The sequence below is a fragment of the Oncorhynchus gorbuscha genome, linkage group LG14 (assembly GCF_021184085.1).
Source record: "Oncorhynchus gorbuscha isolate QuinsamMale2020 ecotype Even-year linkage group LG14, OgorEven_v1.0, whole genome shotgun sequence".
Taxonomy (NCBI): domain Eukaryota; kingdom Metazoa; phylum Chordata; class Actinopteri; order Salmoniformes; family Salmonidae; genus Oncorhynchus; species Oncorhynchus gorbuscha.
The window spans coordinates 32,700,988-32,725,806 of NC_060186.1; the positions used below are offsets into that span (position 1 = coordinate 32,700,988).

General features: G+C 43.6%; 1 protein-coding gene across 3 annotated transcripts; it reads left to right on the top strand.

Annotated features, from left to right (window-relative positions):
* Window positions 1-1,587: 1,587 nt before the first annotated feature.
* LOC123994925 (matrix metalloproteinase-23-like) lies at window positions 1,588-24,428 on the top strand. 3 transcript variants are annotated; one of them, XM_046298044.1, is made up of 9 exons: window positions 1,588-1,690; window positions 2,635-2,793; window positions 3,789-3,925; window positions 10,394-10,533; window positions 11,779-11,946; window positions 17,269-17,433; window positions 21,667-21,777; window positions 22,439-22,565; window positions 22,952-24,428. In XM_046298044.1, exons 1-9 carry the CDS (start codon window positions 1,679-1,681, stop codon window positions 23,124-23,126), a joined length of 1,194 nt encoding a protein of 397 aa, XP_046154000.1. In that variant the 5' UTR covers window positions 1,588-1,678; the 3' UTR covers window positions 23,127-24,428. The 3 variants fall into 3 exon arrangements, with proteins under 3 accessions (XP_046154000.1, XP_046153998.1, XP_046153999.1); XM_046298042.1 differs by lacking the exon at window positions 1,588-1,690 and adding an exon at window positions 1,780-1,865; XM_046298043.1 differs by lacking the exon at window positions 1,588-1,690 and adding an exon at window positions 2,152-2,373.
* Window positions 24,429-24,819: the final 391 nt, after the last annotated feature.

Below are 24,819 nucleotides of genomic sequence, written 5' to 3' on the forward strand. Positions count from 1 at the left end.
GTGTTACTGATTTTAAAGTAAAACTGTGGCTATAAGCAAAGGCTTTAAGTAAAACTATGTGGGGATAAGCTTTGGATGGGTTGTAAAGTGTTTGTAGGGAGGGGGTTAACTTGAAAAATGTGTGGAAGGTGGCTGTTTAGAAAAGTTAGCTTGTGCAGTGTTGGTGTGGATGGACAGATGAATAAAGAGATGTGTAATTAAATTCTCATCTTTCAGGGCCCCAATGAAAGATTTCCTGTCCAGCTTCTCTTTTCAACTACCCCTTCCCTATTTTCTCTCTGCTCCTTCCCAGGGTGGGTGACATCGTCGGGTCAGGCCGCCCCGAGTTCCACAGTCACCTGGAGTGCAGCCAGACCCTGGGCACAGGGCCAGGTCCAGTGAGGGGCGAAAGTTATGAGACTGCCATTCAGGTGCCCTTTATTAAAAAGTCTGTCTCTCGAAAGCATTTTTTTTCCTTTTTTTACCTCATGTGAATCAAAGTGGACGTCTAAAGGCTACACATTTCAGGTTTAGGTTCATTTGAACATCTTGATACATACAGACATGTACAGAAAATGTGACATACAATATATAAACACTAATAAAAATATATACTTTAATGTGTTAATAGTTTAGATATGTGTTAAAGAGAAGTAGTTTTACAGCATTTAAAAATGTGTGATATTCTCTGATGGTTCTTTCAGTATTCCTCATCTCTCATTTCTGGTATTATGTCAGGGCAATTTTAAGTTAATCGTAGGCCTGCAACTAGCTAACTTTCTCAGTTAAAAAGTGATTCATTGATCATAACTCTTCTGGGAAAAGATTGCTGTCAGAGTGCAGTATAACTGCATTTAGAGTGCTGCAAAAAACTGCCCAAAATAACTTTTTTTACTGCAATTATTCTGCAATTAGTGCGTCCAAAATACCAGCCGATTGCAGTTACTGCACTTTTACTGCAGTTTCAAAACGGAAATATTTTTTTGTAAGGGAATTTATTGGAGGAACGACGGGACACCAAAATCATTTTTGTTGGGCCTGATCCATAAATATCATGCAACATAACCCCAAAATTCTTTTCATATGTTCTTAAGAGTCACAGGGGTCCAATTTTATTGAAAACCATAGGCTGTCTCGGGGTCTTCCTAAGGTCAGCCCGAGTGATGGGGATAGGGGGGAAACTGTGGACCACCTGGCCAGCCAGACCATGGGCAATGCCAAAAAGTTCCATTGAAAAATATTTTACCTCATTCTGCACAATGGATGTTTTTTTATTAGAGCACACTTCACATGCAGTTGAGTTTCGATTTGACACCGTGGGCACTTTCTGAAGGTGACTGAAGGGAGGTAGGCTAGAAAAAAATCCCTGGTGAAGCCTAAAGCATTGCAGATGTGACACATTGCTGTAGCCTAGAATGGGGCATACTGTGGGCTAGTCATGATAGCCTTCCTCTTCAATGGATGGTCCATCATTTGCTGAGGAGCTATCACACCTAGATGGGGCTCAGGGAGAGTTGAGATAGGCTAGATGTATGCCTAGCTTTCAATAATGATTTCAGTTAGTTAACCTTTTTTTTTTTACATCCATGTTAGTCGTTTTGAGTTGCCAATTGCCAGGAAGTGGACTAATGGAGCCTGTTTTAACAGATGGATTGGAAAATGGGTCCCCGCGCTGACAGTTGGAACTGCGCGCTACTACATGCGTCAACAGGTGAATAAACGGTCCGTGCAATGCGGGATCCTTGTACCCCCCATTGAAGGTAGGGGTTCAGGTTATGGTCTAGCTGTTATCCCAATGATTCCGGATGGCACTGACCGTGATGAAACCCCCGGCTCTGCTGCGGTGTATTTTTGAGGGTTGCCGGTGTCGATGTCACGTTTTGGGGGTAAAATAACACTTTATAATAAATGTGAAAACATTTTCCTTAAATTTTTTTGGGCTTTAGCCAATGGTCTATGACTTATTACATAATTTGTTTTAGCCATAGCGGTTTGAGGTCTCAACCTATTAGATAATCTATTACATTGCACGAGTCGTTGTTTAGGCCTAGTAAGAGTTTACAGCTCAACAATAGTTTGAAGTCTTTACTGTCTTTGAAAACAGTTGACCATTTTACGCTCTATTCGCCCGGGTGATAACTAGGTGAAGTTTGAGAGCACGTTAGTGAATGGGAGAGCAGAGGCTGAGAGCCAAAATGGTTGTTTTAGGACTGGGCGGTGCTCTCTCTCTCTCTGCCCCAACACTCGACTCTACCGACTTGGCAGGGAAGTACCAAAGTTATCCAATAAACATACAAATGCGATGCAATTAACGAAGGACTCGGCGGAAAAGTAGGAGTTTACATTTATATCCTAGGGGAAAAGCGCAGGATTCTGAATGATATGAGTTTGATGGTAAGGGATCATTTGGAGCGCCGTGCACAAATCCCAACTCTGCAGAATGTGGTTTCCACGTTGTGATACGCACCGTGTTCAGGTTCAGAGAAAGGATAGCCTACTCATGCTTTCTGCATGAAAACACCTGAATAAAGTAGCCTATCCGAGCTGATCAATCTCTTTTTATACCAAGTATTCAATCTTTGCATGTAGGTGAACCATGTGCTCTCAACATTGATTGCAGTCTACCATTGACTGTCAATTGTAAAACTATTACAGGTTCCAATGGAGCACAGGACGCAGAAGTTAATGAGTTCGCCCAAGTGCTTCGTGGCTGTGTTCGAGATACGCAGAACTCGTCCAATACTTGTTCTACTAGTGCTGATGTTGGTAGGGTTGGATGAGGTCGGAGGACTCCGGACGTGTAGAAGGAAAACGGCAATTATATATATTTATCATTTTTATTCAGGGTGTGTGTGTCTGCGCGCGCGCATTTTAATTTGCATTAATTTATTGTATTTTGGTATAGTTTTTAACAGAAATAATTGTTTTAAGTAGGCTACACATATTATAAAATAGTTCTGTTTGGATCCTAATGTATATTTGTGCATGTTTATTTGTTGATGAGTGATATATATATAGCCATCTATACTAATGCATTGATCAGTGTTACAATAGCTGAGAACGGGGATACACGAGGGAAAGAAGAAAAGAAAGGTGTTGGTGCTGTTGAGGGGAAGGCTGGAGGAGTATGCTTCTGCTCACATGTGGGTGACAGATATTTTAGCACAGAGAGATGGATAGATGGACAGGAGCTGTCAAGGGATGATAGCAGAGGTGGATTCCACATCTGTGTAGGATTAAGTTGTGATTCGGTTCCTTTTTGCACTTGTGCCACGTGTGTTTTCCTAGAGGAGGCCAGACATGCTCCCTTTGGCAGGAAGCCTGAAAAATGCAATGGCTTGACTTTCACTAATTCCTTTTTTAACTCCTAGTGGAAGAAATAGTACTGAAAAAGTGGAGAAATAGAATGAACGACAAACTATTTTGAGTTTAAATCCTCTCCCAGTTGCAGATTGTACATTTTGTCATCATTGAAGGGATTTTAGTCCTGTCTTGTTTCACAGGCTACTGCTAATTTGTTTGTTTCAGGCCGTGTATCATTCTCTACTGCAACATACAGACTGTGCAAAGCTTCTCTCTCTCTCCTACACACACATACACTGTTTTCACCTGTTCATGGTCATGTCATGCTCTTCTTGTCATCTCTAATAATCTCTCTCTCTCTCTCTCCCATTTCAATTCAAAGGGCATTATTGGCATGGGAAACATATGGTAACATTGCCAAAGCAAGTGAAATAGATTCAAAAAAGAAAAAAAAAGAGTAAAGTAAACAAATAAACAATCTCTCTCTTTCTCTCCCTCTCTCTCAGGAAGCTGGTGGGCGATCTGTGGAGTCCCTGAGCTCTGTGAAGCATCATCCTATGCCTGGAGCGGCACTGAGCCGCTCCAGACGCTACGCCATCAACCCACTGGGACACAAGTGGAGGCATTTCAAACTCACCTACAAGTGAGACCCTGAATCACAATTCAGACCCTTGTCCCTATCCCCTAGGAACTTTTGGAGATCTGAGAGGATTGGATATACAGTGCCTCAGATGGTATTCAAACCCAATGGTCCCTCAATTCTTTTCATCACAGCAACTTTCAGGTCTGCTGAGAGCAAACTTGAATGTTGTGAAAATTCTATGCAACTTCCAGCGTGCATTTACTGTGAGCACTGAAGTTGTACCAGCTTTAAGTTACAGTTTCAGACAGTGGTCAAATAGGCTACTGTAGCTATTTGATCATATGTAGGCCTACCAGAGTTCCCTACCATCAAAAACAATGGAGAAAATGCATCCCATAACATTTTAACATGGAAATAGCTGTTCTATTCAGCCTACAGTAGCAGCCAATGTGCGGTGTTCAATGTAGGCCTACAGTCCATGACACGTTTGAAAAAAACATGCAGGGCTTGACATTAACCTGTTTATCCACCTTTCCTTCAGACAAGGAGGTGACTGAAAATGTTGTTTGCCTTCGGAAACTGTTCAGACCCCTTGACGTTACAGACTTATTGTAAAATTGATTAAATAAATATAAATTCCTCAGCAATCTACACACAATAACCCATAATGACAAAGCGAAAACAGGCTTTTTAGAATTTTTAGCAAATTTATAAAACTCAGAAATACCTTATTTACATTAGTATTTAGACCCTTTGCTATGAGACTCAAAATTGAGCTCAGGTGCATCCTGATTCCATTGATCATCCTTGAGCTGTTACTACAACTTGATTGGAGTCCACCTGTGGTAAATTCAATTGATTGGACATGGTTTGGAAAAGCATAGACCTGTCTATATAGTTGACAGTGCATGTCAGAGCAAAAACCAAGCCATGAGGTTGAAGGAAATATCCGTAGAGCTCCGAGACAGGATTGTGTAGAGGCACAGATCTGGGGAAGGGTACCAAAATATTTCTGCATCATTGGAGGTCCCCAAGAACACAGTGGTCTCCATCATTATTAAATTGAAGAAGTTTGTAACCACCAAGACTCTTCCCAGAGCTGGCTGCCCAGCAAATTGGAGGAGAAGGGCCTTGGTCAGAGAGGTGATCAAGAATCTGATGGTCACTCTGACAGAGCTCTAGAATTACTCTGTGGAGATGGGAGAACCTTCCAGAAGCACAACTGTAATCCCTGCCAAAGGTGCTTCAACAAAGTACTGAGTAAAGGGTCAGAATACTTATGTCAATGTGTTATTTCAGTTTTGTATTTTTTATACATTCGCAAAAATAATGTAACAAATGTGGAAAAGTCAAGGGGTCTGAATTCTTTCTGAATGCACTGTATAGTGTATCTATAACTGAGCATCTACTCACGACCACTCATGCTGTAAACACAGTCCAGTTTAAAGAGAATGGCACAGATCCGTATATGGCACTGGTCTATCTGCAGCTCTGATTGGATCTGCAGCTCTGACTGGTGTACTCCGATGCGTCTAAGTCTTGCATAGTTAATTTTGTTTCGGTATGTTGCATTGAACTCCCACAGTAGTTCAATGCAATAAATTACTTTCCCACACTAAAGGGAAATGTTAACTAAGGGGAAAAACTGTAGAAAGTTAAGTGAAGTTCAATCTCGTCCTTCTCTGCATAGGCTGGTGGTTCTTCTGCTTCGCAGTGCCGGATCAGCGGGATGCCCATGCACAGTTTAAAGGGAACATTGTTCACTCCCCTTGACTTTTTCATATTTTGTTGTTATAGCCTTAAATTAAAATGAATGAAATTGAGATTTTTTGTCTCTGGCGTGACACACAATACCCCATAATGTCAAGGTGGAGTTATGTTTTTAGAATTGTGTTATAAATTAATTAAAATTGAAAAGCTGTAATGTCTTGAGTCAATTCAAACCTTTTGTTATGACCTAAATAATTTCAGGAGTAAACATTTGCTTAGCAAGTCACATAATAAGTTGCATAGACTCACTCTGTGTGCAATAATAGTGTTTAACATTATTTTTTAATGACACATCATTTCTGTATCCCACACATACAATGAATTATCTGTAAGTTCCCTCAGTCAAGCAGCGAATTTCAAACACAGATTCAACCACAAAGACCAGGGAGGTTTTCCATTGCCCCGCAAAGATGGGCACCTACTGGTAGATTCGTCAAAATAAAAAAAGCAGACATTGAATATCCCTTTCAACATAATGAGGTTGGTGTATAAATACACCTAGTCACTACAAAGATACAGGCGTCCTTCCTAACTCTGTTGCCGGAGAGGAAGGAAACCGTAATGCTAACATAAATGACAGAAGGAAGCCTGTACAGAATAAACATATTCCAAAACATGCATCCTGTTTGCAATAAGGCACTAAAGTAAAACTGTAAAAAATTGGCCAAATAAACTAACTACATGTCATGAATATAAAACATTATGTTTGGGGCAAATAACAACACATCATTGAGTACTACTCTTCATTTTTTCAAGCATGGTGGTGGCTGCATCATGTTACGGATATGCTTGTCATTGGCAAGGACTAGGGAGTTCTTTAGGCTAAAAATAAACGGAATAGAGCTAAGCACAGTCAAAATCCGAGTGGGAAACCTGGTTCATTCTGCTTTCCAACAGACACTAGGAGACAAAATCACCTTTCAGCAGGACAACAACCTAACACACAAGGCCAAATATACAATGATCAACAACCAACTTGACAGAGCTTGAAGTATTAAAAACATTATAATGTGCAAATATTGTACAACCCAGGTGTGCAAAGCTCTTAGACTTACCCAGAAAGATTCATAGCTGTAATGGCTGCCAGACGTGATTCTAACATATGTTGCCTCAAGGGTGTGAATGCTTATGTAAATGTGATATTTCTGTATTTAATTTTCACTAAATTGGCACAAAAAACATGTTTTTACTTTGTTATTATGTGTAGATGAGTGAGAACAATAATTCAGGCTGTAACACAACAAAATATGGAATAAGTCTTAAGTCTTAAAATACTTTCTGAAGGCACTGTAGTTGTATTCAAGTTGTAAGGAATATAGCAGCAATTCCACCTAACCTATCAGTGGGCAAGGTTCAACCATATTACTGACACCTATCCAATCCTCTCAGATGTAGTGTCAAGGGGGAAGGGACTTGGGTTGACTTGGGATTCAGGGAGTTCAGGGAGGGGATGGAAGAGACTGGGAGGTCGGCTTCTGAGTACTGTTTTGAGAATTAGAGCTTCAGAGAATTTTGGAGGATGGCCCACTGACCAGATATACAAGTATTAATTCAGTTGTGAATACAACTATTGTTCCCTGAAGGGAAATCAACAACCATTCATATTCCCCTGAAAACTGAAATCACGCCCAACTGGCCAATGGATGCCAAGCCTGCCCTCGGATGCCGTGTCTTCCTGGCTATAATACCGGGGCGTTAATTTCCTCAATTCAGTAACACTTTTCAGCGAGCCCAAATCCCCTGCGCAAAATATGTTATACCTCATTACCTCCTTAACTGAACAGTAGTTATTTTCATACATTGCCATTCAGTCGGTAACTTGGTATAACATACTATGGGGACATACAATCAAGCCCCAAGCTGGCTCATTGGGTACCAAACTAGGAGATGCATGGCAGCCCAAGCATACACACGTTCTACCGGTCAAAAAAGAGTCTATAGAAGCCACCCTTTTCCCTAATACTTACCTGAGAAGCCTGAACTGTCAGAGCCTGATGAAGCCTGAACTGTCAGAACCCCATATAGGGAACCAGAATCTGCTGCAACTTGACACGCTGCCACTGCAGCCCAAGTCCATAGAACCCATGGTTCCAAGAACAATACTTACCTTGTGAGCCTGAAATGTCAGAACTTGTAAAAAGAACCGTCCAAAACAACAGAACACTTGTTGTGACATGGTAAAGCGCACACTCACGCTGCATAGCATCAACCAGAGTCGATGAATCATGGCAAGGTTACTATGATCCCCAACATGCTAGGCTGATGCCAAGGCCACGAGCAGGGCAGTCTTGTAGGAAATTAGCTTTAGGTCCACAGACTCTAATGGTTCAAACGGAGACTCACACTGAGGGGACCAAGGCCCGGTCCCTAGTCGGCGCCATGAGTCGACACGCCTTTTAGGGGCCACACCACCGGAGGATGAGTCCCCTGTGTGGAGCTGTCCATCCCTACATGACACGCAGAGATGGCTGCCATATAAACCTTCAATGGAAACGCCTCAGCACCAGCCAAACTGTCAGTATCTCTAGGTAATTGATATGCAACTCCCTTTACGCTGTTGACCTAATCCCTCATCGAGTAGCCCACACAGAGTACTCCCCATCTCATAAAGGATGCGTCTGTCGTGATCACCCTGCGGGACACTACCCGGCCCATGAGAACCACCTGAAACAGAGAACCCGCAAAACAGACTCATCAACAGCGCCGAAACAGACATATCAACAGAAGTCCTAGAGACACAATAGCTATCATAAAAGAGCTGTACCAGACAGAGCTGGAATTCAAACCTACTTTGTTGGGACCAAAACGCATGATTCAGAACTGAGTCCAGGAATTGAATGTACTGAGTCAAACCATTTTTCCTGTGATTCACTCTGAACCCCAGAGACTGAATATGGGAAACCAGTGTGGCAGTATGGAGCTCCACCTGTTACCTCGACTCCACTATGACCAGCTAATCGTCCAGATAGGCCAATACTCTGATCCCCTGGCACAGCATCATAGAAAAGGTGTGGGGAGATTAAAGTCCAAAAGGCAGGACCAGAAATTCATAGGCTACACCCTTGAAATGAAACCTTCAAAACTTTCGGTGGGGAAGATGTATAGCCACATGAAAGTACGTATCCTTCAGATCTATGGACATGAACCAATCACAGGGATGCGCCGACTGCAATAGTCAGCAAAGTGTGAGCATTTTGAACTTGCAAACCCTCAGGTACAAAACCAACTAATGCCAATAGTGTGCAAAGCTGTTATCAAGGCAAAGGGTAGCTACTTTGAAGAATTTCAAATATAAAATATATTTTGATTTGTTTAACTTTTTTGGTTACTACATGATTCCATATGTGTTATTTCATTGTTTTGATGTCTCTCACTATTATTCTACAATGTAGAAAATAGTATAAAATAAAGAAAACCCTGTAATGGGTAGGTGTGTCCAAACTTATGACTGGTACTGTGTTTTATATTTTTTTCTTTCATGCTTGTTTTCATATCCATCACCCTTAACAACCGTGTGTCTGAATGTGGGGAATTAACTTTGTTTATTATGCCCACATCTGGACGATGCCGTACTCCCGATACCCCTGAACGTAGAGAAACCTTGTGTAGAAACACTGTGCTTTCGTGGTACCGCCATTCTGATACCCAGCCAACACCGGGTTTGGGGTCTTCGGCCACCAGTAACTTGCCCCCGTTGACCAAGCCACTTGGAAGCACTGTTGCCATTAGTAAATGTGGAGGAGGGCTCCGAGAACATGCCCCTCCACCGGCCTCCAGCTAGGGTCGCGAGGTCTGCTCATTCCCCCATGCCGTGGAAGAATCAGCGTTCACCCCACTCCCCTTCGACCCAGCACAGCGTCTGTGCCAAGACTTCCGCTGCTTCCCAGAAACACCAATACGGTCAAAAACCAACCTCGACGCCAGCCTCTGGCCTGGACTCGTTCCTTCACGCTTCTGGAACTGCAAAGCTGCCCCACAAAGGAACTTTCGTGGGAAAAGGACCTGTAGAGCTGGGTCCTGTTTTTGTTTCTCCTCGAAACAGGCCCGTAAGGACTCCATAGCCGAGCCAAACAACCTTGTTGGCGAAACTGGCTCATCCAAGTACAGCCGCCTGTCCCTTTCAAGAACCACACCCTCAGCCTGGTATACTTTGTCCAACTGCTCCGCCTAGAACCGGGACTGTTTATTCAGAAGAATTAGCCTCCTTGTTAGCCTCAGAACTGGAGCTAAGTAACTCGGCAGCTTTCTATCCATCGGTGGTGTGCAAATGAGCCCCGCCTCCTCTATACTCTACATTCATGAACTCACCTTAACCTGGTAGCACCAGCCTGGCTGAATGAGGGGAATCGCAGGTCGCCTTTAGCTCATCAGTGACGGAGCCGAATCTGATAGTCTTTGTGTGCTTGAAAAGTTTGTCATTTGCGTTACACGGTCTTCCTTCAGGGGGGCTGAAGAGAGAAGAATTGAGGAAATGGATGTGAGCCCCGGTATTATAGTCAGGAAGGCAGGACTTCTGGGGATTGGCACGGCATCCATTGGCCCGTTGGGCGTTTTCATTTTTTTCAGGTGAATATGGTTGGTCATTGACTCCCCATAATGTTATACTGAGTGACTGACTGAAAGGGAACAGCACTGCGTTTTTGGGAATCCAAGTTAGTCGCATTGTCTGTCACTTTCCTGTCTGTCTTTCTGTTCACAGCTGTATGTCTGTCTGTCTATGTTTGTCTGTTTGTCTGCGTGTCCGTTCACATCTGTCAGGATCGTGAAGTTTCCCAACACGCTGAACAAAGATGACACCCGCCAGGCCATCAGCATTGCGTTCTCCAAGTGGAGCGACGTGTCCCCTCTCTACTTCGCCGAAATCAAAAACCCCAACAAGAGTGCTGACATTATCATCGGTGAGACCACGTAATTGATTAGAACCACATTGTATCACCATAAGATAAGGGTGTGTGTGAGTATCTCAATATTTGTTAAGTCTTTAATACCCTGTTGTGTCTCTAGTATGATTAAATGAGATGACATGCTATTTTATCAAATTGATTACCTAACATTTGATTACGTGATTTGAATTGGGGCTGCAGCGTAGCCTAGTGGTTATAGTGTTGGACTAGTAACCGAAAGGTTGCAAGATGGAATCCCCGAGCTGACAAGGTACATCTGTTGTTCTCCCCTGAACAAGGCAGTTCTCCCCTGAACAAGGCAGTTAACCCACTGTTCCTAGGCCGTCATTGAAAATAAGAATTTCTTCTTAACTGACTTGCCTAGTAAATTGATTGATATGTTCTTCTGAGATTCTGTCCATGTACGTTTACAGCTGCAGCTGATAACTCGACATCTAGGAGGTATCACTTCTTCTTTAGTAAATAATCATTCAAAGTTCTTACCAAGTTGCTATAATCAGCTTGTGCTGTATTTTGGCTGGGCTAGTCGAAATTCACCATTCCAGCGTGGTGATCGTCACCTCCACATTGAAATTCACCCTTTTAATAAACATTAGGACAGCAGTCCTAACATTTCTGGAACTAAATGTTAATATTGTTAGCTTGTAGTTGAAATTAGCCCTTTTAAACGTCTGGACACCAGTCCTCATGTCATCTCGAACTGAGGTTGACTTCCGTCAACGGGCTTTTGTACTGTGGGAGAGAAGGGCGTGTTTCATAGTTCTCAACCAATGTCTGTTCACTTGGGAATGGCCACTGAGTGAGCATAAGTTTACTTATGAAAACAATTCTGTCATTTAGAAGCTAAAATCACATTTAATGTTGTCACAAATAGTTTCATATTTAAACATTTAAATTGCACATCAATTCCATTTGAATATAACTAGAATGTGCAGACATTCCAAGATACAATTTGTTGTCCTATCATCAGATATAATGTCCCAGACAACAACTGATCTGACGACATATTCTTTAAGTACCAACGGACACTTTCAACTGGTTGAGAAAGGAAAATATTGTTCCATTCCCCAACATTTTGATGTTCCCATACTTTCTCTGTGGAAACACAGGGCTTTTCAAGAGTCCATTCTGTAGAGTGGAGAGAAAAGGGGGAAATGTATTTATGTGGGGATAAACCTCACCCAACAGGGCAACGTCATGACAACCCCCTGATTTTTGTGTGTGTGTGTCTGGGCACAGGCTTCTACACGTGGAACCACACAGACTGCTGGTGGTCTCCATTGCATCCCTGTTTTGATGGACTAAACGGGGAGTTGGCCCATGCCTTCCTGCCCCCACGCGGGGAGATCCACTTTGACAATCATGAGTTCTGGATCCTGGGGAAGTCCCGCTTCAGCTGGAAACAAGGTGCAAATAATATCTACATTCTGTCTGTCTGTGCTCCGATTCTCTTCCCTTACCCCAAAAAGTGTACTCATTCACTCATTCACCTGTGTATTTCCTTCAAGGAAATTCCTACAATGGAATCATTTGGTAACTAAAAAATAAAAAATATATTTTTTTATAGTTGAGATTCTTCAAAAGTAGCCACCCTTTGCCTTGATGACAGCTTTGCAGACTCTTGCATTCTCTCAACCAGATTCATGAGATAGTCACCTGGAATGCAATTCAATTAACAGGTGTGCCTTTTTAAAAGTTAATTTGTGGAGTTTCTTTCCTTCTTAATGCATTTGAGCCAATCAGTTGTGTTGTGACAAGGTAGGTTTGATATACAGAAGATAGCCCTATTTAGTAAAAGACCAAGTCCATATTATGGCAAGAACAGCTCAAATAAGCAAAGAGAAACAACACAGTCCATCAACACTTTAAGACATGAAGGTCGGTCAATACGGAAAATGTCAATAACTTTGAAAGTTTCTTCAAGTGGGTTAGGGTTAAGATGAAATTGGCTCATGAGGACCGCCACAGGAAAGGAAGACCCAGAGTTACCTCTGCTGCAGAGGATAAGTTCATTAGAGTTACCAGCCTCAGAAATTACCAGCCCAAATAAATGCTTCAGAGTTCAAGTAACAGATACATCTCGACAACAACTGTTTAGAGGAGACTGGGTGAATCAGGCCTTCATGGTCGAATTGATGCAAAGAAACCACTACTAAAGGACACCAACAAGAAGAAGAGACCTGCTTGGACCAAGAAACACGAGCAATGGACATTAGACTGGTGGAAATCTGTCCTTTGGTCTGATGAGTCCAAATTTGGGGGTTTTGGTTCCAACTGCTGTGTCTTTGTGATACGCGGAGTAGGTGAACGGATGATTTCAGCATGTGTGGTTCCCAACGTGAAGCATAGAAGAGGAGGTGTGATGGTACTTTGCTGGTGACACTGTCTGTGATTTATATATATATATACAGTGGGGCAAAAAAAGTATTTAGTCAGCCACCAATTGTGCAAGTTCTTCCACTTAAAAAGATAAGAGAGGCCTGTAATTTTAATCATAGGTACACTTCAGCTATGACAGACAAAATGAGGGAAAAACATCCAGAAAATCACATTGTAGGATTTTTTATGAATTTATTTGCAAATTGTGGTGGAAAATAAGTATTTGGTCACCTACAAACAAGCAAGATTTCTGGCTCTCACAGACCTGTAACTTCTTCTTTGAGGCTCCTCTATCCTCCACTAGTTACCTGTATTAATGGCACCTGTTTGAACTTGTTATCTGTGTAAAAGACACCTGTCCACAACCTCAAACAGTCACACTCCAAACTCCACTATGGCCAAGACCAAAGAGCTGTCAAAGGACACCAGAAACAAAATTGTAGACCTGCACCAGGCTTGGGAAGACTGAATCTGCAACAGGTAAGCAGCTTGGTTTGAAGAAATACTTTTTTGCCCCACTGTGTGTATATATATATATAGAAACAGTTGAAGTCAGAAGTTTACATACACTTAGGTTGGAGTCATTAAAACTCATGTTTCAACCACTCCGCAAATTTCTTGTTAACAAACTATAGTTTTGGCAAGTTGGTTAGGATATCTACTTTGTGCATGACACACAAGTAATTTTTCCAACAATTGTTTACAGACAGATTATTTCACTTATAATTCACTGTATCACAATTCCAGTGGGTCAGAAGTTTACATACACTAAGTTGACTGTGCCTTTAAAACAGCTTGGGAAATTCCAGCCAATGATGTCATGGCTTTAGAAGCTTCTGATAGACTAATTGACGTAATTTGAGTCAATTGGAGGTGTATCTGTGGATGTATTTCAAGGCCTACCTACAAACTCAGTGCCTCTTTGTTTGACATCATGGGAAAATCAAAAGAATTCAGCCAAGACCTCAGAAAACAATTGTATACCTCCACAAGTCCGGTTCATCCTTGGGAGCAATTTCCAAATGCCTGAAGGTACCATGTTTATCTTTACAAACAATAGTACGCAAGTATAAACACCATGGGACCACGCAGCTGTCATACCGCTCAGGAAGGAGATACGTTCGGTCTCCTCGAGATGAACGTACTTTGGTGCAAAAAGGGAAAATCAATCCCAGAATAACAGCAAAGGACCTTGTGAAGATGCTGGAGGAAACGGGTACAAAAGTATCTATATCCACATGTCGACATAAAATGAAAGGCCGCTCAAGCAAGGACTGCTACAAAACCACCATAAAAAAGCCAAAGTACGGTTTGCAATTGCACATGGGGACAAATATCGTACTTTTTGGAGAAATGTCTTCTGGTTTCATGAAACAAAAATAGAACTGTTTGGCCATAATGACCATCGTTATGTTTGGAGGAAAAAGGGGGAGGCTTGCAAGCCGAAGAATACCATTCCAACCATGAAGCACGGGGATGGCAGCATCATGTTGTGGAGGTGCTTTGCTGCAGGAGGGACTGGTGCACTTCATAAAATAGATGGCATCACGAGGATGGAAAATTATGTGGATATATTGAAGCAACATCTCAAGACATCAGTCAGGAAGTTGAAGCTTGGTCACAAATGGGTCTTCCAAATGGACAATGAAGCATACTTCCAAAGTTGTGTCAAAATGGCTTAAGGACAACAAAATCAAGCTATTTGAGTGGTCATCACAAAGCCCTGACCTCAATCCTACAGAAAATTTGTGGGCAGAAATGAAAAAGTGTGTGCGAGCAAGGAGGCCTACAAACCTGATTCAGTTACACCAGCTCTGTCAGGAGGAATGGGCCAGAATTCACCCAACGTATTGTGGGAAGCTTGTGGAAGGCTACTCGAAACTTTTGACCCAAGTTAAACAATTTAAAGGCAATGCTACCAAATACTAATTGAGTATATGTAAACTTCTGACCCACTGGGAATGTGATGAAATAAATAAAAGCTGAAATAAATCACTCTACTTTTATTCTGACATTTCACATTCTTAAAATAAAGTGGTGATCCTAACTGACCTAAAACAGGGAATTTTTACTAGGATTAAATGTCAGGAATTGTGGAAAAACTGATTTTAAATGTCTTTGGCTAAGGTGTATGTAAACTTCTGACTTCAACTATGTGTGTGTGTGTTTCACTACCGTTCAAAAGTTTGGGGTCACTTAGAAATGTCCATGTTTGTTGAAAGAAAATATTTTTTTCCGTCCATTAAAATAACATGAAATTGATCAGATATAATGTGTAGACATTGTTAATGTTGTAAATGACAGAGGCCCATTATCAGCAACCATTACTCCTGTATTCCAATGGCACGTTGTGTTAGCTAATCCAAGTTTATAATTTTAAAAGGCTAATTGATCATTAGAAAACCCTTTTGCAATTATGTTAGCACAGCTGAAAACTTGTTCTGATTAAAGAAGCAATAAAACTGGCCTTATTTTATACTAGTTAAGTATCTGGAGCATCAGCATTTGGGGGTTCGATTACAGGCCCAAAATGGCCAGAAGCAAATGCCTTTTTTCTGAAACTCATCAGGCTAGTCTTGTTCTGAGAAATGAAGGCTATTCCGTGGAGAAACTGAAGATCTCGTACAACGCTGTGTACTACTCCCTTCACACAACAGCACAAACTCTCTCTAACCAGAATAGAAAGAGTGGGAGGCTCCGGTGCACAACTGAGCAAGAGGACATGTACATTAGAGTGTCTAGTTTGAGAAACAGATGCCTCAAGTCCTCAACTGGCAGCTTCATTAAATAGTACCCGCAAAACACCAGTCTCAATGTCAACAGTGAAGAGGCGACTCCGGGATGCTGGCTTCTAGGCAGATCTGCAAAGAAAAAGCCATATCTCAGACTGGCCAATAAAAAGAAAAGATTAGGATGGGCAAAACACTGGAAGATTGGAAATAAGTGTTATGGACAGACTAATCTAAGCTTGAGGTGTTCGGATCACATAGAACATTTGTGAGTCGCATAAAAAATGAAAAGATGCTAGAGGAGTGCTTGACGCCATCTGTCAAGCATGGTGGAGGCAAAGTGATGGTCTGGGGATGGTAAGAGTTGGAGATTTGTACAAGGTAAAAGGGATCTTGAAGGAAGGCTATCACTCCATTTTGCAATGCCATGCCATACACTGTGGATGGCGCTTAATTGGAGCCAATTTCCTCCTACAACAGGACAATGACCCAAAGCACAGCTCCAAACTATGCAATAACTATTTTGGGAAGAAGCAGTCAGCTGGTATTATGTCTATAATGGAGTGGACAGTACAGTCACCAGATCTCAACCCTATTGAGCTGTTGTGGGAGCAGCTTGACCGTATGGTAGGTAAGAAGTCCCCATCAAGCCAATATAACTTGTGGGAGGTGCTTCAGGAAGCATGGAGTGAAATCGCTTCAGATTCCCTCAACAAACTGACTGCTAGGATGCCAAAGGTCTGCAAGGCTGTATTTGCTGCAAATGGAGGATTCTTTGACGAAAGCAAATTTTGAAGGACACAATTATTATTTCAATAACAAATCGTTATTTATAACCTTGTCAACGTCTTGACTAGATTTCCTATACATTACGCTACTCATTTCATGTATGTTTTCATGGAAAACAAGAGCATTTTTAAGTGACCCCAAACTTTTGAACGGTAGTGTATATATATATATTATTTAACAGGACAAATATGAGGGGGCATGACGCCTCTGGCATATATTCTACAAGTGTCTGGAACTCTATTGGAGGGATGGAGCAACATTGTTCCACGAGAAATTCCATAATTTTGTGTTTTGTTGATGTTGGAAAACGCTGTCTCAGCCGCCGCTACAGAATCTCCCTTTAGTTTTCAAATGGGTTGAAATCTGGTGACTGAGATGTGCGCACACACACACACACACACACACACACACACACACACACACACACACACACACACACACACACACACACACTTTAAATCCCCTAAGCTCCTTTGAGACCTCTCTTTTAAAGTCACTGAGATATCTTGTTCTAGCCATGGTACCCAACATAATGGTTAACTGGGCATTTATATTCATAACCATAAGCATTACTTTCTTAATTAACTCTGAAAACTACACCTGTGTAGAAGCACATGCTTTCAATATACTTTGATCCCTCATTTACTCAAATGTTTCCCTTATTTTGGCAGTTACCTGTATATACCAACACACCATTCTAGAATCTAGATGTTATCTCAAATCACACACCATACACACAAGACTGATCACATGTATTCTATCCAGGGATCCCAATCCTTGTCCTTTGATATAATGTGTGTACATGCCTAATTGGGTCTGTTCCCTTCCCCAGGTGTGTGGTTAAATGACCTGGTACAGGTGGCGGCTCATGAGATTGGGCACGCCCTGGGGCTGTGGCACTCCCGTGACCCCCAGGCCCTGATGCACCCCAATGCCACCTACACGGGCCAGAGGAACATTGCCCAGGACGACATCTGGGGAATCCAGCGCCTCTATGGTAAAGGAACACACAGATCAAACATGTTTTTTTGTTTATTTATACATTTACATTTAAGTCATTTAGCAGACGCTATTATCCAGAGCGACTTACAAATTGGTGCATTCACCTTATGACATCCAGTGGAACAGCCACTTTACAATAGTGCATCTAAATATTTTAAGGGGGGGGTGAGAAGGATTACTTTATCCTATCCTAGGTATTCCTTAAAGAGGTGGGGTTTCAGGTGTCTCCGGAAGGTGGTGATTGACTCCGCTGTCCTGGCGTCGTGAGGGAGTTTGTTCCACCATTGGGGAGCCAGAGCAGCGAACAGTTTTGACTGGGCTGAGCGGGAACTGTACTTCCTCAGTGGTAGGGAGGCCAGAGGTGGATGAACGCAGTGCCCTTATTTGGGTGTAGGGCCTGAACAGAGCCTGGAGGTACTGAGGTGCCGTTCCCCTCACAGCTCCGTAGGCAAGCACCATGGTCTTGTAGCGGATGCGAGCTTCAACTGGAAGCCAGTGGAGAGAGTGGAGGAGCGGGGTGACGTGAGAGAACTTGGGAAGGTTGAACACTAGACGGGCTGCGGCGTTCTGGATGAGTTGTAGGGGTTTAATGGCACAGCCCAGCCAACAGCGAGTTGCAGTAATCCAGACGGGAGATGACAAGTGCCTGGATTAGGACCTGCGCCGCTTCCTGTGTGAGGCAGGGTCGTACTCTGCGGATGTTGTAGAGCATGAACCTACAGGAACGGGCCACCGCCTTGATGTTAGTTGAGAACGACAGGGTGTTGTCCAGGATCACGCCAAGGTTCTTAGCGTTCTGGGAGGAGGACACAATGGAGTTGTCAACCGTGATGGCGAGATCATGGAACGGGCAGTCCTTCCCCGGGAGGAAGAGCAGCTCCGTCTTGCCGAAGTTCAGCTTGAGGTGGTGATCCGTCATCCACACTGATATGTCTGCCAGACATGCAGAGATGCGATTCGCCACCTGGTCATCAGAAGGGGGAAAGGAGAAGATTAATTGTGTGTCGTCTGCATAGCAATGATAGGAGAGACCATGTGAGGTTATGACAGAGCCAAGTGACTTGGTGTATAGCGAGAATAGGAGAGGGCCTAGAACAGAGCCCTGGGGGACACCAGTGGTGAGAGCGCGTGGTGAGGAGACAGATTCTCGCCACGCCACCTGGTAGGAGCGACCTGTCAGGTAGGACGCAATCCAAGCGTGGGCCGCGCCGGAGATGCCCAACTCGGAGAGGAGGATCTGATGGTTCACAGTATCGAAGGCAGCCGATAGGTCTAGAAGGATGAGAGCAGAGGAGAGAGAGTTAGCTTTAGCGGTGCGGAGCGCCTCCGTGATACAGAGAAGAGCAGTCTCAGTTGAATGACTAGTCTTGAAACCTGACTGATTTGGATCAAGAAGGTCATTCTGAGAGAGATAGCGGGAGAGCTGACCAAGGACGGCACGTTCAAGAGTTTTGGAGAGAAAAGAAAGAAGGGATACTGGTCTGTAGTTGTTGACATCGGAGGGATCGAGTGTAGGTTTTTTCAGAAGGGGTGCAACTCTCGCTCTCTTGAAGACGGAAGGGACGTAGCCAGCGGTCAGGGATAAGTTGATGAGCGAGGTGAGGTAAGGGAGAAGGTCTCCGGAAATGGTCTGGAGAAGAGAGGAGGGGATAGGGTCGAGCGGGCAAGTTGTTGGGCGGCCGGCCGTCACAAGACACGAGATTTCATCTGGAGAGAGAGGGGAGAAAGAGGTCAGAGCACAGGGTAGGGCAGTGTGAGCAGAACCAGCGGTGTCGTTTGACTTAGCAAACGAGGATCGGATGTCGTCGACCTTCTTTTCAAAATGGTTGACGAAGTCATCTGCAGAGAGGGAGGAGGGGGGGGGGAGGAGGATTCAGGAGGGAGGAGAAGGTGGCAAAGAGCTTCCTAGGGTTAAAGGCAGATGCTTGGAATTTAGAGTGGTAGAAAGTGGCTTTAGCAACAGAGACAGAGGAGGAAAATGTAGAGAGGAGGGAGTGAAAGGATGCCAGGTCCGCAGGGAGGCGAGTTTTCCTCCATTTCCGCTCGGCTGCCCGGAGCCCTGTTCTGTGAGCTCGCAATGAGTCGTCAAGCCACGGAGCGGGAGGGGAGGACCGAGCCGGCCTGGAAGATAGGGGACATAGAGAGTCAAAGGATGCAGAAAGGGAGGAGAGGAGGGTTGAGGAGGCAGAATCAGGAGATAGGTTGGAGAAGGTTTGAGCAGAGGGAAGAGATGATAGGATGGAAGAGGAGAGAGTAGCGGGGGAGAGAGAGCGAAGGTTGGGACAGCGCGATACCATCCGAGTAGGGGCAGTGTGGGAAGTGTTGGATGAGAGCGAGAGGGAAAAGGATACAAGGTAGTGGTCGGAGACTTGGAGGGGAGTTGCAATGAGGTTAGTGGAAAAACAGCATCTAGTAAAGATGAGGTTGAGCGTATTGCCTGCCTTGTGAGTAGGGGGGGAAGGTGAGAGGGTGAGGTCAAAAGAGGAGAGGATTGGAAAGAAGGAGGCAGAGAGGAATGAGTCAAAGGTAGACGTGGGGAGGTTAAAGTCGCCCAGAACTGTGAGAGGTGAGCCGTCCTCAGGAAAGGAGTTTATCAAGGCATCAAACTCATTGATGAACTCTCCGAGGGGACCTGGAGGGCGATAAATGATAAGGATGTTAAGCTTGAAAGGGCTGGTAACTGTGACAGCATGAAATTCAAAGGAGGCGATAGACAGATGGGTAAGGGGAGAAAGAGAGAATGACCACTTGGGAGAGATAAGGATCCCGATGCCACCACCCCGCTGACCAGAAGCTCTTGGGGTGTGCGAGAACACGTGGGCGGACGAAGAGAGAGCAGTAGGAGTAGCAGTGTTATCTGTGGTGATCCATGTTTCTGTCAGTGCCAAGAAGTCGAGGGACTGGAGGGAGGCATGGGCTGAGATGAACTCTGCCTTGTTGGCTGCAGATCGGCAGTTCCAGAGGCTACCGGAGACCTGGAACTCCACGTGGGTCGTGCGCGCTGGGACCACCAGAGTAGGGTGGCAGCGGCCACGCGGTGTGGAGCGTTTGTATGGTCTGTGCAGAGAGGAGAGAACAGGGATAGACAGACACAGTTGACAGGCTACAGAAGAGGCTACGCTAATGCAAGGAGATTGGAATGACAAGTGGACTACACGTCTCAAATGTTCAGAAAGTTAAGCTTATGTAGCAAGAATCTTATTGACTAAAATGATTAAAATGATACAGTGCTGCTGAAGTAGGCTAGCTGGCAGTGGCTGCGTTGTTGACTTTGTAGGCTAGCTGGCAGTGGCTGCGTTGTTGACACTACACTAATCAAGTCGTTCCGTTGAGTGTAATAGTTTCTACAGTGCTGCTATTCGGGGGCTAGCTGGCTAGCTAGCAGTGTTGATTACGTTACGTTGCGTTAAAAGAACGACAATAGCTGGCTAGCTAACCTAGAAAATCGCTCTAGACTACACAATTATCTTTGATACACAGACGGCTATGTAGCTAGCTACGATCAAACAAATCAAACCGTTGTGCTGTAATGAAATGAAATGAAAAATGTGATACTACCTGTGGAGCGAAGCGGAATGCGACCGGGTTGTTGAGTGCGGAAGTTCTATTCAGTAGACGTTGGCTAGCTGTTGGCTAGCTAGCAGTGTCTCCTACGTTAAGGACGACAAATAGCTGGCTAGCTAACCTCGGTAAATTAAGATAATCACTAAGACTACACGCTCTAAACTACACAATTATATTGGATACGAAGACAGCAAAGACAACTATGTAGCTAGCTAACACTACACTAATCAAGTCGTTCAGTTGAGTGTAATAGTTTCTACAGTGCTGCTATTCGGTAGATGGTGGACGTATGCTAGCTGGCTAGCTGCTGGGCAGATAGCAGTGTAGACTACGTTAGGACGACGAAATACGAAGTTGCAATAGAAGTTAAGTTAAGTTAATCAAGACTTTCTATATTTTTTTTCATACATGTATTGTAATGATGTAATTTCTAACATTGTTTTAATATTGTCTAAACATTACTATTAACATTCTCTATTCCACCAATTCCCGCTCAACTCATTGTGCAATTACAACACGATAGCAATACAATTACTACAGTACTATGTAACATGTTAATACAATGTTATTGCTACACAAGTAATTTGTTTTATTACACAGGTATAAGACATAACACTAAGAAAATGTTAATACCACAAATGTCCATATATGTGTTGTATTCCAGGATGCACAGACAAGAAGCGAGTGTGTGATCCATGGGCTCGCCTTGGCTTCTGCGAAAGGAGGAAGAGCTTCATGAAGAAACACTGTGCCCGACGATGTGATCTCTGCTATGGTCAGACAGGCATATTGTCCACTCTTGATTGGACATGAATTTAACTGCACCGCAGTTCACCAGTTGGAATTGAAAGTTGCAATCTCCATGAGATCCTATTAATGACATGCTTTTAGGACTGTCTTAAGCCAGCAAATATATCAGGACTTGATAGTTAAATGTGGATCTAGCCTGATTTGACATTTTAACACAAACTGGCTGCCTGGTAGGTGTCTTTCCAAAGAATTACCATGGATTATCTCTCCAAATTAGATGTGTAATTATGGACCTGCCTGGATTTGTAAGGCACTTTGAATGACAGAATGGACATCTAAAATGTTTAACCGCGTGCTATGTTGCCAACATTCAGACTGTAGCTTGCCGAACTCCTGTCCTGTGTCATCCCTTGTCCTACTGTACTGATAACCTCTGTGGCATATGCTTTATCCCCAATAAACTCTATTTCAAATCTTTACACGATTCCTCGCATCCTCTCTTTCTCAACCATATTGGAGAACGTCCAAGGTCTCCTCCCTCAGACCTTCTCCGATTTGTTTTGAGGAGGCGACGAGGAAAGAGGATCTGAGGAATTGAGGAAAGATTCATTGAGAAAAAGCCATAAGAGGAATATCTTGTGGGGGAAGTCTTATGACCGTCCTGGTATTTCACTCACTTCCTGTAGAGCCTCTTGAGGCCGTTACCACACTAAGTCCACCGCCTGCCAACGTCAAGATCAAGATAGTTCCTCGTGGAAAGGTTGTGGGCTTCCGCTGTGGGACGAAGAATCCTAGATCGCCTCCCAAAGTCAGGTGAGAGAATAGTCTAAATACAGTAATGTACAAATCACATTTTTGGTGTTTATTGGACAGGATAAGTAGATAGGAGAGAGGGTGCTAGAGCAGTGGGTTGGAGTCAAACTGATACACACAATGGCAGTATACAATACATGTGCTCCAAAGGCAGGGACTTAGACCGCTTGACAACCTCGGACCATTATATACCATAATTACCGGTCGGATTCTCCCACCGTTTTAACAGGTCTTTTAATGGGAGCATTTAAACAGCATGCAGGTCCTTTTCTCTTATTTACTATGACTATGTTTCTGGCAAAGGTTGTTGGGCATACATGACATTTGAATGGTTGATTCCTCTCTCCCTGTGCTCTTCCCTGGTACGGCCTTTGACCTTGCTCTAGTTGGTACAAGGATGGAGAGCAGCTCGTGATCTCTATCCCCGGCTACATCACCATGAAGGACCGCGACCTCCGCGTCGTCGCCAACGAGTTTAACGAGGGCACTTATACCTGTCGCGTCAATCGTGGCGGCAACGTGGTCTCCGCAAACTCCTGGGTCATCCGCCTGAACAGCTGAGCTGAATGAAGAGAGTGAGGGAAGAATGAGGCATGGAGGGAAAGAGGACGAACCCACCGCAACAATATTATAGGTGAACTCGGCAATACAACATCCTCATACACTGCATGACGACTTCCTGCTTACTAATATTAAATATGCCAAGACTGCCACATATTGGACCTTATTCACCCAGGGATTGTGAGCTTTCAAAATACATCTTTGTGTGGTGATAAAAAAAACATAACTTAAGGTTAACCTTGGAATCAACAGATAATTGACCAATGGAAACAACCCTCTATTCTAGAGCCAATAGTGTCAGTCTTAGCACATCAAAATTCTGTTCCCCGGTTTGAAGGATGTCGTCATATGTCTGAGTCTAACTTTAAGCAGGCTGTACTCTGACAGTACTCTCTTGAATCCAGGTCATAAATGGAATAGATCCCAGAACTCAACCTTGTCCTTAATGATGAATGAAGTTTCAGACTAAGATCTGGTCAGAAAAGACTAACCTTGCTCACCCTTTAAACGTGATGCCTTACTTTTATGCAGTTGTTGTATTGATACATCACTTTGTTAAAATGTCTAGGGCAGAGTTGATATTTCTATGTCCTGTGTCACTTAACAGTATAGTAATTTGATTTGAGATAAAGGGTGTAAATGTGATGCAGCTATCACTGTGTGTACAGTGCTTATGGAAAGTATTCTCTCCCCTGTTTTCTATTATTTGCCTTGCATTTAGAGGGGGGGAAACAATACATTGGGATTTATTCACAACAACCTTTCAAAAAAGGTATTTATTTGTACCACAGAGTAAATACTTGGTGGAAGCACCTTTAGCAGCAGTTAGACCCACTTTTTGAAAAAGTCTCCACCAACTTTGCTGTCACACTACGGTCAGATTTTGATGCAGATTTAACTACTAGGCTAGGTCACTCGAGCCCCGTTTTATACCTGGTTCTAACATGCATCCCTATCTTGTCCACGTTCTGATTGTGCCATCATTTTCAGACGAGTTTATACGGCCTTATCCGTCCACCTTGTCTGCATTGTGACCGGTTTTCTTGTCCCCCCCCCCCATATGCAAATTATTTGATGAATAATCTTTCAAAATAATATATATTTATATTAAGACACATAAGTCAATGGTGCCACCTGTCAATGATTTTAGACGGCGGTTACACCACCAGCTGTGGACACAATCAGGATGTGGACAAGGGGCTCGATTCGATCCGCACTACAATGCTATTTTAAATTTAAAGACAATGTTCCCGCGTTTGCAGAGACCGCATTCATGGTAAACGCTGCACATGTTGGCTCAATCAGAAGGGTGTTGTTACAAGGTTCTTTTAAATGACGTGATGGCCATGGGCGGGCGCCCAACAACCTGCCCGTCTGCCGACATGCTATCCACCTCCTCTCTTCTCCAGACCATTTGACAGAGCCGGAGACCTTCTAGAACCCATATTACCTCACCTCGCGCACTACAATGCTATTTTCATCAACTTATCTTTAAATGACGGCCGGCCGCCCAACAACCTGCCCGCTCGACTCTATCCCCTCCTCTCTTCTCCAGACCATTTCCGGAGACCTTCTCCCTTACCTCACCTCGCTCATCAAGCTCCCTGAGACCGCTGGCTACGTCCCTTCCGTCTTCAAGAGAGCGAGAGTTGCACCCCTTCTGAAAAACCTACACTCGATCCCTCCGATGTCA